General features: G+C 36.9%; 5 protein-coding genes across 6 annotated transcripts in view; 2 read left to right on the top strand and 3 right to left on the bottom strand.

Moving 5' to 3' along the window:
* LOC113508779 overlaps nucleotides 1–1,954 on the bottom strand; it is a 50,674-nt gene extending 48,720 nt beyond the window's left edge. Inside the window, exon 1 of the mRNA XM_026891878.1 lies at nucleotides 934–1,954. Coding sequence (XP_026747679.1) covers nucleotides 934–1,294 — 361 coding nt within the window. The 5' untranslated portion in view covers nucleotides 1,295–1,954. The remainder of the gene's footprint in view (nucleotides 1–933) is intronic.
* A 1,919-nt stretch (nucleotides 1,955–3,873) lies between these two features.
* LOC113508776 lies at nucleotides 3,874–5,932 on the top strand. 2 transcript variants are annotated; one of them, XM_026891873.1, is made up of 5 exons: nucleotides 3,874–4,142; nucleotides 4,380–4,519; nucleotides 4,735–4,908; nucleotides 5,373–5,527; nucleotides 5,848–5,932. In XM_026891873.1, the coding sequence occupies exons 1-5, from the start codon at nucleotides 4,037–4,039 to the stop codon at nucleotides 5,894–5,896; spliced, it is 624 nt and encodes a 207-aa protein (XP_026747674.1). In that variant the 5' UTR covers nucleotides 3,874–4,036; the 3' UTR covers nucleotides 5,897–5,932. The 2 variants fall into 2 exon arrangements, with proteins under 2 accessions (XP_026747674.1, XP_026747676.1); XM_026891875.1 differs by having other exon boundaries at nucleotides 4,060–4,237.
* Nucleotides 5,823–9,841, bottom strand: LOC113508767. Its single transcript, XM_026891853.1, has 5 exons — nucleotides 9,662–9,841; nucleotides 9,465–9,582; nucleotides 8,927–9,120; nucleotides 7,547–8,171; nucleotides 5,823–7,330 (listed from the first exon to the last, which is right to left on the bottom strand). Exons 1-5 carry the CDS (start codon nucleotides 9,751–9,753, stop codon nucleotides 6,284–6,286), a joined length of 2,076 nt encoding a protein of 691 aa, XP_026747654.1. The 5' UTR covers nucleotides 9,754–9,841; the 3' UTR covers nucleotides 5,823–6,283.
* Nucleotides 9,842–10,463: 622 nt separating this feature from the next.
* Nucleotides 10,464–14,809, top strand: LOC113508763 (rabenosyn-5). Its single transcript, XM_026891849.1, has 6 exons — nucleotides 10,464–11,008; nucleotides 12,148–12,295; nucleotides 12,764–12,981; nucleotides 13,340–13,534; nucleotides 14,166–14,429; nucleotides 14,589–14,809. Exons 1-6 carry the CDS (start codon nucleotides 10,586–10,588, stop codon nucleotides 14,661–14,663), a joined length of 1,323 nt encoding a protein of 440 aa, XP_026747650.1. The 5' UTR covers nucleotides 10,464–10,585; the 3' UTR covers nucleotides 14,664–14,809.
* A 19-nt stretch (nucleotides 14,810–14,828) lies between these two features.
* On the bottom strand, nucleotides 14,829–17,435 carry LOC113508760 (WD repeat-containing protein 78). The gene has a single exon (XM_026891847.1). It carries the CDS (start codon nucleotides 17,260–17,262, stop codon nucleotides 15,037–15,039), a length of 2,226 nt encoding a protein of 741 aa, XP_026747648.1. The 5' UTR covers nucleotides 17,263–17,435; the 3' UTR covers nucleotides 14,829–15,036.
* Between the last annotated feature and the right edge of the window lie 48 nt (nucleotides 17,436–17,483).

Here is a 17,483-nt window from a genome sequence, read left to right as displayed (position 1 = left end):
CCGTTCCTCGCCTCGCATGTCTGCAGCTCGTAGGCCCTATAACGAACGTCCCTATTCAAACTGAATGGAGTCTCGTATTTGTAAAGCAAACGTCAAATATTGCTAACGTTTGGCAGCAAGCATAACTTGCTGCACTAACGACACCGCACCTAATGCTATTGAATGAAACCTAATATACATGTAAGTTTACTTGTAAGGAGTACTATTAAGTGCTTTCTGTTAAAACTAGACACGTTTGAAGGTAAGAGAGGCGATCCTGTTATAACTTTTAATAATGTAAACCTATAAAAAGTTTTTAATAGGGTGTCGCCATTTAGCTGAGTATTCCGACAAAAGCTTCGAAGAAAATCTGAGGTTAAGATCAACTAGTGCTGAACTTTTCTCTTAATCATAAGGCGATTCTTGCGAGACCTCTAATTATTACACATATGAACACAATTACACATATTTAGGCAATGGAATAGAATACGTATTTATAATAATTATTATAATAACAACTCGGAACGCTTGTTTGCCAGAATTGATTGAACGGTATCGTACCTAAACGACAAAAGTTGGTACAGGGCTAAAGCGATCCATCTTAGATCCGATGCGAAAATTATTTGTTTTGCGAAAACTTAGATTTAAAAAAAAGTACCAACGTAATAATATGTTATATAACAATAAATCTGTCATCATTTCGACGAAACAATTAGTAAAATACGTAAACAAGAATTAATTGTAACAAAAAAAATATTGGCTTTACTTTGGCTATACGTGTTTATAACTTTAACGAAATGACGATGACTTCAAAATGAGCTTTCAAAGGAAAAAAGCGGCTGAAACCTTTTGGAGACAGAGTTTGCGTAACCTCGAATGCCCGAGAAAACCGTCTTTAGACATAACGCCAGAGTCGCATAGTAACAGGACAAGCATGAGATGTATAAACCTCACCTGTATAACATAGCGCGATGTAGTCTTTCGCCGTGGTCGCTCCCTCTGGTAGGCTCCATGACACCCTGAACTCGTTCCCTTCCACCGTCCAGCTGAGGTTTCCTTTGTCATTGGCACCATATAAATCCTTCTTCTCATCCACCTCACTACTCAACGTCTCTTTGTCTATGGCACTGTCTTCTTTGGATGTGTTGGCACTTGGTTCGGGTACACCCGGTACTTCTGGTACTCCTGGTACTTTTGGTACATCCGGTACTTCCGTCGCTGGGTCATCCGCCGCATCTTCGGCGACCGGCCCCTCGTTTTCGTCTGTCGACTTGTCATCTTTCACAGGACACTCCACGTCATGTTCCTCAGACATGACTCCTCGATCGCACTTTTTAGATACACATTTTCGTTTGAGAAATTTATCCTAAGAAAAAATAATTTCCATTGATAAAGCCAGAAATCATAACAAGAGAAACAAAGGAAATTTAATCGTCAATTACACGGAAAATTGCAACTTATAAACTTGCCAAATACGCGAATTAAAACAGGCGTAAGAAGTTAGTAAGATGCAGGAGCAAGACTGTAGGGGTAGTTTGTGTGGAGGGACGATGGACGATGAGGCTGAGACGCGGGGGCGAGGGGCGCGGGGCGCAGACGCGGGGGCGGGGACAGACGGCGACGTCGCGACGCCAGCCCGACCGGCGCCGCCGCCGCCGACCCACTGCCAACTAATGCAGCCTATTCAACTCTCAGCAAATCACTACAAGTGTATAACCACTGATTCTGTTATCATAAGGATTCTTACACAGATCTATCTTGTTACCTCACTTGTATTAATACTTAGCTATATTTATCCTATTATTTTTGTATAGCAGTAGAATTAGGCAAGACATGTACAACTTCCAAATGAAGTATTTTGATCAAAAGAGTTATTTGCCCAACTGTAGAGGAATTAAACAATTATTCTGTATGCAAGCCTAATTGTTATGATTTTCCAAATATATTATCATGTATTCTATTTCATACAAAAATAATTACAAGTTGATTTTGTAATCTTAAGATTAATTCATTTTATATTCAAACAGTAAAACTAAGAGACTTCGGATAAAATTATCTTAAAATTGTTTGGAGATTATGATCAATTGATTTTGAGAGCATCTGTTTCAAAATATGTAAGTTATGTTTGAATGCTTGACATTATTAAATAATTAATTAATAAATTTTAATTAATAATAAATAATATTTTTTTTTAGTAATTTGAAGATGTACCAACAAGTGACTGAAAATATGGAATAACAACGACATTCTGTAGATCTGCAGCAAATTACTATAATCAAAACAGCAAAGCCTTTCTAATGTTAAACAAATAATTTATCAAATTAGGCAAGCAAAAGAACAATAAAAAAGTGTTTGCAAAAACAATTGTCAATTCACTTTTATCACCTAATAGCTGTGACTGTGAGTTTTTGTTAAACTTTATGAATTATGCCACCACTCTAACTGCAGAGTCCTTTTTTTACTTTCTTCTTTTAATCAATAACTGTGCAATAAAAACAAAATCCGCCAGAGAGATATTCAGATGTATAAATGAAAGAAAACGGATTAACTGCACTACATACACTATTCAAAAAAATATTGAGAGTTTTTCACATAAAATTCACTGACTATGTGTTTTTTATAAGGGATTTTCGAAAAAATTGGCTTTTTTCCAATGCAGCGATTCTGTCCGCAGCGGATGACATTGACATTATGAATTGTTCAGAAATGTATCAAGGTTTTATTAAGGATGTCGTCCTGTTTCACTTAAATTTTACATTAAATTGTTCAGTACGCATACAATTTTGTGATGTTAATCGATAATTACGGTTCGTGGTTATATATGACCATTTTTGAGATAAAATAATTCAAGAAACTTTTAAAGATTTGGGATGTTTTCAGACGAATCTCGAAACGACAAATCCAGCGTTTCAGACCTACAAACTTAAATCAAGGAATAGGCATAATGGGAAAAAGAGATAACAAATGGTTTGAAACTTAAATCTACAACTAATTAGAAAGAGATGTCGAATGTGTTGAAGCTTAACGACACACACTTTCAAATAAAGGTTCTGTATTGAAATTTAAAATTAACATTTACAAAACAAATTGTAACAGTGAGCTATTAGTCAAGTTAATAACTCGAAGTTATCAAAAATCAATCTATTACGATGACTTCAATAGCCCCGTCGGATTCAGAATCAAATGTAAGCGGTTTCATCCGCTATAGTGACAAAGATGTAAAACATTTGTATACTTCTATGATTGAGGTAGGTCGCTCAGATTTACTATGTTTTGACTCAGCTTCCGATAATTGAAGTGTTGAATTTTTGCCACAGCTTTTTGTTTTCACATATCTTTTGAAAAACAGTGCCTATATTTTAATGGTATTTTGAATTTGTATGTATGTAAACACACAACACATGAATGTATATAACCTGCTGTAAGTTTACAGCCTATATAATATATATATATTATAATAAATAACTTTTATTTTCAGAGTATGGAAACAATAAACCAGGATATACTTAAGGTTGAGAACAACGTAAAGCAGTTAATACATAAAGCTGGTCCGTTAGAAGGTCAATTATCAGCTCTCCTACAGTCACTACCGAAGCCAAGTTTAAACTTGCCTATGGATACAGATTGACTCAAGAAACTATTGCAAATGAAAGAGTTTGATTGCTATTTAATTATCAAATTTTGCATTTTCAACAATATGATAAGTGTTATAATTTTTATTGTCTTACAAATAACTTGGTTGTACAAAACTTAAAATGTCACTGAGTCTTTCTATTAAATAAAGTGATTTAAGGTAAACTTTAATGATTTTAAATGTTCCCTACATTATTCTGAAAAAAAAACGAATGAAAAAGAAATATACCTGTGACTTGTTAGTTGTATCTGCGTTGTAGTAAGACATAAAAACTTTTTGCTGATCCATATATTGAAAGCAATAAATTGTAAAAAAAAGCTGTTTAGTTGTCAATGACTTAGCAGGCATTTTGTGTGTGAAAGCTAAAAGAAAGCTTTTAATTTATAAAATATTCTTAATAAATATTGCAAAGCCACCGAATAGATGGCTGCATGTACAGTGACTACGAGACCGAAGTCGCCGAGTCGCACACAGGCTATATCTAAAGCCTTAGTGAACCGCCCTATTTACAGCAACGGCGTGCTCATAGGCTAGTATTCCTCCATCCACCTCCAGCCTCGTATCTTCAACCCCGCCGGCCCGATCGCAATACCATTAAGATGATCCTCTCAGGTTGTCGTAAAGGTAAGAATGGATTTGCGTTCCTGCCAGCAAAATTACATGTAGGTACCCTCATCAACAGTCGGTTGACTTCTCAGTAAAATGATACAGAAGATGAAAAGCATGTTTCTCAGTATTGTAACTATTGCTATATGAATAACTGCAGGTAACTGGGTTGAAGACCGGATAGAATGTCCAAAGACCGGCACCCTCTACTTCCCTCCAGAAGAAAAAATAGATTATCAAAAAATGAAGCCACAATCACGGCAGCCAGATTTCAGGCAGAATAAATTAAATAGTACACAGGTCAGATTTCCTTTACGTTACGTTTTAATACCAATAATTTTGCCTAGTACTAAATTTGTTATCAAACTCGTCCATGTAAGTATAACACTTTCAAGTTGGACAGTTCAAAATAAACATTAAATGCAGTGTACCTTACCTACTTACTGTACTTTACTTAGCAAATATTTACGTCTTTTGGTGTTCGGTATTTTCTATATTTTCTTTATTCTCTTTAGAGTAATATCTCATCGATAATAAGACACGACAGCCACGACGCGTGCCCAAATTATGCGACGAGCAATGACTTGGTGTACAACCACCTGCCTAAAAATTTGTGTGGTCCGATTCAACGGCATTATCAGCGAGCTAAGCATCAGTTCTATCCACAGCCAGATTTGTTGAAATGTTTTGTATGTATTGGACTATCTTTTATTATGACTGCTATGATAAAACAACGTACTAAAGTAAATCGTTTTCTCCCGATTTGACAAAATTGGGTCAGAGCCTCGATTCTACTATTAACAATGGTCGACGAATGAATGGCAATTGGATTACATTCGCACTATTCATAATCACACTATTCGTATTATTCTAAGCATTTTTCCAACAAATTAATTGGAAATTCACTACGGGGCAGAACTCTCACGGTCAATTTGCAATTATTGTGTTGGCAAATTTCTTAAGAGAATAGGAGTAGTTTAAAATTTAATCCATTAACTCATTTCCAGCAGAATCGGGGCCGACGGGGCTGATGTTTGAGCGTGACGTTATAATAAACTATTTAATAAATCTTATTGAAACTAAAATGCGATAAACAAGTAGATTAGAACTTTCTGAATTATATAAAAGAAAACCATAACGATATAATTTTAAGGGCAACGTGACAGAATGGGGATTGAGAAAACACATGAAGTATGAATGGAAATGTACGGATGTGTCAGACTACATCTCCACCTTGTACGACGACACGTTTGTACCGCCGAAACCCCACCAGTATTTACAAAGCAACGAGAGGAAGCCGCGGGATTCGTTAGTAGCCATATCATTTTATTGTGTGTATAGAAAAGAAAGTGTAATGGGTTTGAGAGTTCAGTCAATCGCTAAAAATACCCTTTTCTGAAGTAGAGTTTGTAGTTTGTTGGTAATACTAAGCGGACTCAACTACGAGTAATAATGTGTTAGATTGTACTATATTTCAGATTATAATCTACATTTAAAAATCTGAAATATACTCAAATCAAGTTTTCTGTCACTGGAATCAGAGCGCATGTTTAATTTATGGGGTTTCGAGGGATTCAATCGATCATAATATGAAACTACCAAATAATATTTTACGCTTTTTATTACAGGACTTTCACAAAAAGTTTTCATTATAAGATGACGAAATCAAAACGATGATAACATCAAGAATCATTTTCTACTTTTTGCAAAAAATTATTTAGTCTTTAATATCACATTTTGTTCGCGAAAGGACAGTGACGTCCATATAAAAATTGTTAACAATACAATAATTCTTAATGCTTTCATAACGCCAACACCTGGCACCAACACGAGATCAGCAAATACGTCTTATACACTAAGTTTAGTCTCAAACTTTACAACTAACAATCGCTTACAACTAACATGATATAACTTAACAAAATGTTCTTAACATAATGGCAGTTCACGGAACTTCATAAAAATATACAAAAATTAAAGAGGTAAGAGAAAGACAAAAATACGTACGATTTTAAGAAAATAGTTATAAAGGTCAAGGCAGTAAGACTGTCGACTAATAGTCAAGCATTAGCGAGGTGTGAAGGAATTGACTGGCGGCAGCTTGATAAGCCCGGAGCCGCCCGGCGGCGCTTTGAATAGGCTGCCCGGCACGAACTGCTGCTGCTGAGCGAACATGTTCGGGGACATCGTATGTTGTTGAGCAAATTGAGGCTGAGGTATATGGACATGCCCATTATACTGCATTTGAGGAAATACTGGCGAGCTAACTCGACTAAAGTTCTGTGGAGACTGGAATCCAGTCAGATTGCTCATAGATGGAAACCGATCAAGTACCATCGGCTCACCACAGATGGACTCTTCGCGGGAAGGAGGCTGCGAAAACAAATTGCGCTGATTCATGCTAGATGTTTGAGATTCGAAACCAGAACTCTGGCTCGACGAACGACTACCGTCAATGCTGAAAATCTGGCGCTCGCCTTCGGAGCCCCAGTAACCGCCCGCCACCCAGGAAGTACTATGACCCAACTTGCTCGGCGATATCAGCGGCCGGGAACGAGCCAAGGGCGTCGGAGCGACGAAACTAGGAGTAGCAGTAAATTTTCTTAATGAGAAAATTGAATTCGTTTTCTTTTTCGTTTTTGTTGGGCTGCTTATGCACAAGGAACTGATGCTTTCGTCTAACTCAGAGTCGGAATCGTCTTTCATTAGTTTTTGATATTTATTGAAAGAAGGTTTGACAAATATGGTATCAGATACAGAACTAGGACTTTTGCTTGTCACAGAATTTACACAAAATGTCGAATTCAATTTAGGTTTTGTCCATATACCATCAATTCTCGGGGTGAAAGATCTGCCATTCAACATGCTGGCATTAAGCTGGCCTAAAGTTTCGTTTGAGGACTCTGAGAAGTTGTGTAATCCAAATTTACTCAACGACACGTCATCATCAGTGTCTAAATGCATAGGGTCGTCATCATCATCAATAAGCGTGCTGGCGGACGAGCTAGCCAGGTTCTTCATACGTCTTGCCGTCGAAGGGGACTTCATGAAAGTCATTTTAGTTTCTGCCTTGATTGATTTGTATGTCAATAATGCTATCAAAGTACATAATGTCTGCAACAAATAATTTTATAATTAGTTTTTATATTTAGAGTTTTTTTTAGTTAATTAGATTTTAGTTTGTTATTTACTTAATATTTTAGAAAATAAAGTTTACTTATTTTATGTCTTAATCAATTCTTTAATTACAAACAACTCACTTGAAACATAATAATTAATTGTAAGTAAGAAACTGTTTGTGGACATATAATTTTTAAAATGAGTACTAACCTTAATTGAACTCAAATAAATAGGTTCCACAGCCAAGTAGTGTTGTCCTAATGTTGCAATAACAAACACCAGCCATTGTAGGTCAATTACAATAGAATGTTTCAAGCTGTGGGTGTTCCAAATGTGTCCAATAATTTGTAAAATACATAAAAAGCATCCCAAAACTTTCTGTGTCATCAAATTAACATGGTCTATAGGTATCTGTCTAAAATTAAAACTTTTTGGCATCATGCTTACAATATCTATGTCATAGAAATAATTTTCTAAAGTAGGGAATGTCATATTTGTCTTCATTTCAATGATAGAGTATATTCTTTGTAGAAGACCTATTATTATCTCCTTTATATTAGTTATTGTACTAAGTAAATTCTTGTATCTTAATGATAAGTTTGTGTAAAGTTCAAAAGAAACCAGTATAAAAAGTATAACTGCAGTTAGCATTGAGGTATTGTTTATAAGTTTTTTCAACAGTTCATTCTGTTTGTCTTTCTTTTGATTTCTCTTGTCTACTGTCCTTGTTTCTAGTAGTTTAGATCCCAGCAGGGATTCCTTTTCTTTGTGCAATTTCATTTGAAGGACTTTTCGGCAAGGATTGCATAGCTTATAAGCTTTTTCTAATTGCAACCTGGAATAAAAGCACTTTTGTTAGGAAACTATATTTTAAAGAAATAATGTTTAGAAATAAAAACATCAGGCGCCTTTTGGCCTATCCCTGCATTGAAAGCTTTCAAATATAAGATAAAAATTAAGGAATAAACTTGATCCAGAAATTACTACTTCTATTAGGAAAACAAAACCTCATTAATTTGTAGAATTATATAGTCAAATGAGATGCTAAATTATTTTGGTATCAATTTACATGTTAATTAATTCTATTCAATACAACTGGAACAAGAACTTTACCAATTCCAAAAAGAGGCAGCCATTTCACACTTTTAAAACAGAATACTGCAAAATTGCCGGTCAACTATTTAAGAAGATTTAGATAGTACTGCCAAGATCCAATTTAGCAGTTCTTATCGAATGAGATCAGTAAACATGACTTTTAGTAGTGACTGATAACGTGAAAATCTAAATAATTGCCTACAAATGAGATAAGTGTGATGTGCCAAATATCTAAGCAATGCCGTGACCTCAATAATGGATAAAGAACAAAAGTTCAGCCTTCTAATTTAAAATGTGTTTTTTTTTTCAAATATTAGCCAAGACAATAATTTTACTGTACTGTACATAGAAGTTATGAATGTGATTACATATGAGTTGAATAAGTTTGTTGAATTCAATTTAACTGTACTATACACTAGTACAGTTAAATTGAATAGTTTCTTTAAACATCAGCGATGGGTGGAATTAACAAAGCTAAATAAAATATTTCCTTACCGATATGATTCTATTTCACTATCAAAGTTTTTCTCATTCATAGGAACAAAGTTGGCCAGCTGTGTCACTTTGAGCTGCTGATTTATGTTACACATCTTGCAGAGACCATTCTTAGGTGGACTGTTTTGGAATACCTTTGGTGTCTTCATAGATTGGTCATTAAATGCTGTGACGGGTTTGTTGTAATCGCCATCCTGCAGGTAAGGGTACAGACTCTCATCCAAGTTGGAAAAAGTTGGAAAAAAAGTTTTACATGAATTATAATACAGAACTGCTACGAGCTAAAATAATAAGATCTCAAACAGTTACTGGCAGAGTTGAACATTCAAGGATATATTTTTGGTCAGCTTTTTATAGTTTTATAAATGGCTTACAAAGCTGAACCATTGCCAAATTTCACTAAAAAGAGGGAAATCATGTATGACCAAGTAGACAAAAACCAATAATTAGATAAATTAGTTAAGTAATTGGCTATAGTTATGTAACGCATAATCAAATTAGCACTTAATTAATAAACTACCGATATCCATAGCCTTACCTTGGTAAATCCATTATATTGTTCGCATTCAAGGCAAGTCCAGCTGTTGCGTTCTGGATACTTTACCCAACAGTTTTTATTACAGAACCAACAGTTTACAGGCCACGGCAAAGCTGACCTGGAATAACCATAAAATATATTTTTTACAGATTTTGTCGGGCGGGAAAGCGTTATCAATAACCTCACTAACTACTCACCGTAGTTTATAAAGTACTTTTACAAGTAATACAGAACATAATATAACGGCTATACTTATAAGCACTGACTCCATTTTATAAATATATTTCATTTTTGTCAAACTAAATTTTCTAAAAAAATCTTACATTCCCTAACCTAAAAGTACACCCATTTTGTTTGCCATAGACTATAAAGAGCAGATAATTCACATTTTCACAAATTCTCAAGGCAAAGAGTAAAACTAGTCTATGCTGAAAACCTACAGAAAATCTCACGGAAAATAATATGTTGTTAAGAAGTGGTTAAGGTGTCACTACAAGTTACAGCAGTGTCATTAAAATTCCGCTGCCTTATTTAGTGTGACTAATGGTTATTTAATGAAGTAAGAATCAGAAAAGCTTGAATTAAAATAATCGATATTTTCCAACAAAGATCGTTTCTAATATTTTTATGATTGGATTGTTATAAACTGGCAACATTAATGTGTCATTTGAACACACGTTTAGTTTATATAGCAGCACCTTCAATAAAATGATTCTTTACCCGGTTTTTGTTCTTTACTTAGATCAACCTATACTCAAAACAACGAAAACAGAAACTATTAGAATACTTCGAAAAAACTAGATAACATCATAAAATAGCCCAAAATTAAAATTAAACGATTTTTAAGACCATTTCAAAGTTTTTAAAATATAGCACGCAGTACATATTTGGCAATACTTTTTGAATGTTATTTGACATTACGAAAAACTTCGGTACGTCCATAATTTACATTTTCTTACATTTAATGGAGAACATAAAAACTAAACGTAACGTCAAAATTTGTGCGAAGACTGAGTAAAGGGGTGTCACACAGTGTCACGGTACAGTTTCACTGTTTCACCAAGAAATTAAACTTAATTACTGTGCATTTATAATGGAACATCAATAGAAACTCTTGTACAATGGCTACGGCTAACGATGATGAAATATTGGAGGGATTCCTTTGTCCGATATGTAAAGCGGACTTGAAATCTGCTTCCCAACTAACGAGCCACTTTGAAAGTTTACACTCTGAGGAACAGGACGTTTTAAGATCCTTAAAGGAAATATTTGGGAAGGCGAAGAAGATTATTTTAAATAATGATGATTCGGATTTAAAAGAGACATTTGACCGCGCGTTGAAGTTTAGTTACCAGGAGCACCGTTGGTTGGATGAGGAGCAAGTGATCGGTGTGTCTCGTAGCTCTTCGGATTATTTGAAGGCTGTGAGGTCTGCGCGGCTGGAGAGGTACGCGACAGAGACCAACAAGCTGCTGATAAGGCTCGACAAGCTTGTCTGCAACATGCCCACTGAACCTAACCAGAGGAAGCAGCATGAACAAGAGGTAAGTGTGATAAGTATTATATAAGGTGTCTGTCTACATTACACAGAATCAGGGCCCCTTACCCTTTGTCAGATGTGTAATAATAGTCACTTTGCGCTCCTTGGTCAGGGGTTCTACTGTAGTGATATTTTCTGCGCCACCTAAATCTGGTGTAAACTACTGAACCAACCGAATTGATGATACAGAATATTCTATCAATATTTGAGAAGGCCTAAATTCATTTTACATTAAAACTTTTTTTTAAGTGTGTAGTAGTGTAATAGTATTTAATTCATTATCATTTTTTACTATCTTATCATTTAAGTGATAATTATCATTATGTAAAAAATATGTTGTATTAGTTCAATTTAGATAAATAGACTAATCATTCTGAGGTAATTCTACAACAAATGAGTATTTTACATGCAATGAATCTAAGAACAATGTATTACTCATATTAGATAATCGAAATAAAAAAATAGTATTATTTAATTTTGAAATGTGTACATACTTGTTTCTTAGAAAACTTTATGTTAAGCATAAGCAACATATTTACATCTTTATGTAAAGGACACAGTTAAGTCTTGTTGGCGCCTTACACTCAACAAATCATTGGGATTTTCATAACACACACTGTTTGCTGCTGTCTAACATCATTTGCTACACTTTTTTTTATATGACAAAGTTTGAAGTGTAATGCATTTACGAGCCATTATTTTGAACTTGAACAAGTTCATTTTAAATGTAATGAAAATAAAAAGTAATAAGGGCAGTAATAAATATTTTAATGTGAAAAGACTAGACAATTTGACTGGCCTGTTGGTCTAGTGGTTAGTGAACCTGACTGCTATACCGGAGGTCGTGGGTTCGATTCCCACCCAGGAAAAATTTTTGTGTGATGAGCACGATCAATTGTTCTGTGTCTGGGTGTAATTTATCTATAATATGTATGTATTTAGAACTATATAAGTATGTTTATCAGTTGTCTAGTACTCATAACACAAGCTCTGCTTAATTTGAGACTAGATGGCGTTGTGTGAATGTTGTTCAATATTATAATTATAATAGACTAGTCTCGCCTAGTTTATTGCCTATCTAAATTGTACATACTTTTGTCTTCAATCTAAACAATCGGTACAACGTTTGGTTATCTGTTTCAGGTTGTACCCTGGCTGGATGGTTCATCAGTGAAGCTGTGCCCTAATTGTGCGAAAGCATTTAATTTGACGCGCCGGAAACACCACTGCCGACTTTGTGGTTCCATACTGTGCCACGATTGCTCCACATTCCTAGATATTAATGTAGCTAGTATGTATTACTGTTTATTTTTTAAACATACTCTACTTTTCCTGATGAATTATGTTTAAGTGATAATGAGTAATTATTAAGCTTATTCTATAGCCACAGACTTTGATGAGAAATACCCATAATCCCACTTTCATACTTGACTTTCTTGATTTCCAGTTGGGAACTCAATCAAAGTATCTTTAGTACTTGTACTATCTAAAAACCAGCTCCACCATGTCCTCCCTTCCCTTGCTCTTTGTGTACCAGGGCTACTGTAAACCTTTGGAGATACCCGCTGGCCTGGCAGGCATAAAAATGATCACCAAAGCCCCATACACCATCATTATTTGATAGAGAACTGTCTCACTAGCTAGTCAGTCATCTGAGTTGGATTTAACATTACTAAGTCACAACAAACCATGACTACTTTTTATAAGTCCTTATCGCATTCTTGTAAAGTCTTATCAAAATAGACCAACATTTTCACAGGAGCAATAGTAGATCCATCAGCGCCTCGCTCGTCGCAGCCGGACCACGATATATCAGAGAGGAATGGTCTGCGGCTTTGTGAGCACTGTTTCAACCTGATCGAGTTGAGGAAGCAGGTCCAGGAGAGCCGGAACGCTAAGACTGTGCTGGTTACCGCTTATGAGCAGATGAGAAGCCTCATGGATCAGGCTAGGCCAGATGTCGCTATGTATGAGAAGGTGAGTTTTACAAAAAACGTATAATGTGGAAGATTTTTGGTATCAACAAGAATTTGATGTGTGTGAATAGTGAGACTGTAAACGTTTATAAATCTGACACAGTCTCTTGGATTTGAAGGTACTTTTAATAGGGTGCAATAAACATCTGTTTTTGAACTATGTGAACACTTCTTGAATTTTATCGTAAGAAATTTTTAATATAATTTAATCTCATCAAATAAACTTAAAAAAACGCAAATAATGTACTTATTTCATGACTTCTATATATATATATATAATTGGACTAAAACTGGGTCAAATAGTAAAACCAATCACTTCTATGATATTCCATCCTTTATATCGTTTTGTTATTCAATAGATGTGTCAAAGCCTCTTTGACGGTGAGACGACTTACAATCTGACGGATGTGAACAAGATGCGGGGCCGTATCGGCAAGCTGGCGGAGGGCATCGACCTACTGAGCAAGCAGATAGCCGCCTTCCCCGCCGAGCCCGGCTCGCGTCAGGCGCGTCTGCAGACTGCCATCAGGCATGCAGCCGCCCATTACATAAAGGTAAGGATAACATAGAAATCAAGATGTCCCCACGCCAAACCCACTGTGCGCGACGTGTCGTGGGTTCGATCCCCGCTAGGACAATCATTTGTGAGATCCACTAATGCTTGTTCTGAATCTGGGTGTCTTTGTGCATGTGAATTGTATCTTTGTAAAACCCCCGCGACACAAGGAATAAATTCCTTATTGCGGGAGTAGTTTTCTTTAAAAAAAACAAGTTCTCTTAAGTACTAATATTTTATAATTGATGAAAAAAGTTTTTAGTGCCTCCTAAGCTTATCTTTTTACAAATAAGCATCTGCTTGTACATAAGGTAGACCATAACCCATTCAATACCAATATATCCTATACTAGCTGTTGCCCGCGACTTCGTCCCCGTGGGTAGAAGATATGAGTTATGATTTATAGCTGCCCTATTTTTTTTCACATTTTCTATTGTACCTTCGCTCCTATTAGTCGCAGCGTGATGGTTTATAGCCTAAAGCCTTTCTCGATGAATGGTCTATTCAACACAAAAATAATTTTTCAATTTGGACCAGTAGTTCCTGAGATTAGCGCGTTCAATCAAACAAACAAACTCTTCAACTTTATATATTAGTATAGATTAACAACACACACTTTTGTATTCCAGGAAGACTTGATATCTCTAAGAAAGCTGCCAACAGAGGCTCAAATAGAAGAAGTTCGGCAACAGCGGTACGAGCGAGCTGAGAAGCAAATACAAATGGAGAGAGAGAGGATGGAGCGACAGAGACAAAGGAAGGAGGAGATCGCGGGGCCGAGCGCCGCCAGGGTCGACACGCGGCAGGATGACGAGGACAGCCCGCTGCTGGAGCAGATGAACATCATCAGGGAGTACATCAAGGAGGCGCGGAGGGATATGAAGTATGAGGAGGTGCGTATGACATGGAGCCGGCAATAAGTCAATTTCTTCCAACTTAGGATAAAGATAACGAAAGTATGTTTTTAAGACTTCAGGGGTGTAATCACGGGTTGGTTTCAAGGCTTGTTTACGCGATAAAAGAACACTTAATAATATTTCTCATTTTTACAGGTGGCAATATTGGAGGCGAACTTGAAAGAACTGAAAAAGGAGTACCATTTACAAAAGCTCTCAAACAAGTCCTAGTCATTCCAAAAGTAGATTAATATGTAGTACCTATGTATATCACTGTTTTGTATTATAATATAATTTATTTATCTTAAAAAGATACACTCAGCTGTTCATAATATTTTGTACCTTATGACACGTAAGAATAAGATTCATTATTTATTTGCAAGCGTTTTATTTATCAGCCCACTCAAATAATAATAAAAATAACTAACGTTAACAGTAAAGCTAAACGATTACTAAAATAACAAAAATATGCCAGAAATAAAGCTAATAAAGCATGACAGCTATAATTATTACTGACTCTAATTATAAAGAAATAAAACTGCAGTCGACAAACATGACAGAATGCTGTATGGGTATCATTCGTTTGGTAGCCGGTATTATCTGACTACAAAGACTTTTTCGTACGTTCTCTTGACCTTAACCGTAGAAGTTTATCGAGTTGCCTGATCAAATGCGGTCTGGTGCACAGAGCTTTGCGTATAGCCTCGTCAAGTAACTTCCACTGATAGTAGGGCGGTATCGGTGTATCTTCTAAATGGAAGGTGTGGACCCTACCCCACGTGTCACCCACGAATACGTTGTGTCCTTGATTTGCAAACCGGATATACGTCAGTATCACGTTACCCGGAAACGTGTACTCCGCGCACGGCATATGAATTTTCCGACGTAAGTCCCACACGGACAAGACGCTGCCGCTCGCCGATAGCAGAATAGTCGCATTTACCGGACAGAATGATATTCCGGTGACTGCTGTGGGGCACATCAACGTCATAATAACTTCGTCCATGCCCTCCATCCACAGCCTGATTGCGTTGTCCGCGCCGCTCGATGCAATCAGAATATTCATATGCGGAGACTGGACCATGTCCGTGACGGGCCCGGCATGGGCACGGAACACGTCTATGTGTTGGTTAAGGTAGTGCGTGGAACACTTGTGGATACAGCCCTCGTCAGTCCCCACCAGGTAGCAGTTTTCGCAGTTCCTGTGCCACATCATGCACACGGCTGCTGGGTACCGCGTGATCGGGACGTCCGCCTTCAAACATGTCTTAGCAGTTTCTAAACCTTTGAGCTTGCCCTCTACGGTTGAGATACGCATCATGGGTGCACATATAAACTCATGAGTTTTTGTACTTTGGAACCGGTTGATCCTTCCATCTTGGCACGTCGTCATCACGTACTCGGTTTCTCTATCCACAGATCGCCAATTGATAGTCCAAATAGGCTCGAAACAAGGATTCGTGTCACGTTTGCTTTTCGCAATTATTTTTATCTCGTATGAAGTAATGTCTAGTATTAATACGTCTCCATTGAAGAATCCACAAGCTAACCAATTAGGATTCTTTTCAGAGAACCCTACTGACGTCAAGGCAACCTCAAAGCGATACAATCTTTCCGGTTTGCAAGGGTTCTTGGTACACCAAATGCACACCGTCCCATTGAAAGCATCCGCGAAGCCATATTTTCCGTGTGCTACTGCCATTATATTATCATTTTTAGGATTAACAGATATACTGACTATAGGTCTACCTGCCGTCTCTTCGCATTCAAAAGTCCACAACGGTCTCAGCGTGTAAATGTAAACCAAATCTAATGACAGGGGATCCATTTTTATTAGCCCTCGGAATCTTTTCTGAGCTTTTCCATATTCTAAAGATGCGAGAACACGCTCTGTTAACATGACAGCGTCTAAATATTGTGGTGTTGAAGCTATTTCTGCGAATGTTTTATGAGAGCTGTCGTGATCTATAGAGAATGCAACCTTTTTTCTTTTCTTGCGCAACAGATGCGGGGCGGCGGATTGGTACATAACCATTTCATCTGGCTCCTCATGCTCCTGCAAGGTCTTGGCGATTTTCGCGTAAGTGTCGTGCATGTCCCACATAGACGCAAAGGACTCGGCGTTTTTCTTCTGCGGCCTCGTGGCTAACGTGTGTCTTGTCTGCTTTATACATTCCTTTGTTTGAGTTTCTTCAGTAACCATCTTTCGGTTTCTACCTTTTCCAACGGTGATGTATTCATAGTAAGTGTTTTCTTCCTCAATAATTGTACCTTCGGGAGTTCCTTTATCGTAGGATACGGACGGCAACTCAAATAAAAAAACTGTTTCTGTTTCCTTCAATGTAATGAAGATTTCAGGTGGGTAAGAAGTAATTGGGTTCATTTTTGGTAAATAAAAAGCGGAAGGAGCTAACGATATGTCGCCGTCGTCGGCTTCGACGCCTTCCTCCGTGTTGAGTGTGTGATCGATATGAATGTCGTCAAGGTTGATAGTCGTGGCGTATACCTTAGTACCGTCCATAGCCGTTCGTGACTTAGATCTCGAAAATTTTAGCACTGCTTCGCTCCTCGACCTTGCTTTGCCGTAGGCGGCGTGTGTGATCATCTCATCTAGAGTCACAAATTCTGGGTCGACAATGTCCTCCGGGGTGACGTCGACGTCGTCGACGATAACTCGGTACATTCTCCGCTTAGACATGACGGAAGGCGGGGGCTTCGCCACTCGGACCTGACTTTCCTCGTTAAGGGTGAACGCCGAGGGCTCCACAGATGACGGTGCATTGTGGAGACTGCGCTGAGTGGAGGGCGACGGAGATTCGTTTTCAACCATTTTCAAAATATATAAAACAACAAACACGTTATAAAGTATACCCAATTCACGATTAATTAATATGATTACCTTTATTATTTAATAATAAAATTCCTTAATAACACTAAAACTGACTTATAAATTGACAATTGTTTAACTAAACAGTTTATTAAACCATATTGGTGTGATATATTCCAAATAATACTTTTTTATGCAATTTCATGTGGCCACGATTGATTGAG

The sequence above is a fragment of the Trichoplusia ni genome, chromosome 3 (assembly GCF_003590095.1).
Source record: "Trichoplusia ni isolate ovarian cell line Hi5 chromosome 3, tn1, whole genome shotgun sequence".
Taxonomy (NCBI): Eukaryota; Metazoa; Arthropoda; class Insecta; order Lepidoptera; family Noctuidae; genus Trichoplusia; species Trichoplusia ni.
The sequence above is the reverse complement of the archived record's forward strand: the minus strand, read 5'-3'. Positions and strand labels throughout refer to the sequence as shown.

Excerpts from the sequence above, each read along its gene's own strand:
- LOC113508776 (XM_026891873.1), top strand. The coding sequence starts at position 4,037 with ATGGCTGCATGTACAGTGACTACGAGACCGAAGTCGCCGAGTCGCACA. Across the intron at positions 4,520-4,734 it reads ATAAATTAAATAGTACACAG|AGTAATATCTCATCGATAAT; the intron begins GTCAGATTTCCT and ends TATTCTCTTTAG. Across the intron at positions 5,528-5,847 it reads GAGAGGAAGCCGCGGGATTC|GACTTTCACAAAAAGTTTTC; the intron begins GTTAGTAGCCAT and ends TTTTTATTACAG.
- LOC113508767 (XM_026891853.1), bottom strand. The coding sequence starts at position 9,753 with ATGAAATATATTTATAAAATGGAGTCAGTGCTTATAAGTATAGCCGTT. Across the intron at positions 9,583-9,661 it reads AAAGTACTTTATAAACTACG|GTCAGCTTTGCCGTGGCCTG; the intron begins GTGAGTAGTTAG and ends TGGTTATTCCAG. Across the intron at positions 9,121-9,464 it reads AATATAATGGATTTACCAAG|GATGGCGATTACAACAAACC; the intron begins GTAAGGCTATGG and ends CCTTACCTGCAG.
- LOC113508763 (XM_026891849.1), top strand. The coding sequence starts at position 10,586 with ATGGCTACGGCTAACGATGATGAAATATTGGAGGGATTCCTTTGTCCG. Across the intron at positions 12,982-13,339 it reads ATGTCGCTATGTATGAGAAG|ATGTGTCAAAGCCTCTTTGA; the intron begins GTGAGTTTTACA and ends GTTATTCAATAG. Across the intron at positions 13,535-14,165 it reads CAGCCGCCCATTACATAAAG|GAAGACTTGATATCTCTAAG; the intron begins GTAAGGATAACA and ends TTTGTATTCCAG.
- LOC113508760 (XM_026891847.1), bottom strand. The coding sequence starts at position 17,262 with ATGGTTGAAAACGAATCTCCGTCGCCCTCCACTCAGCGCAGTCTCCAC.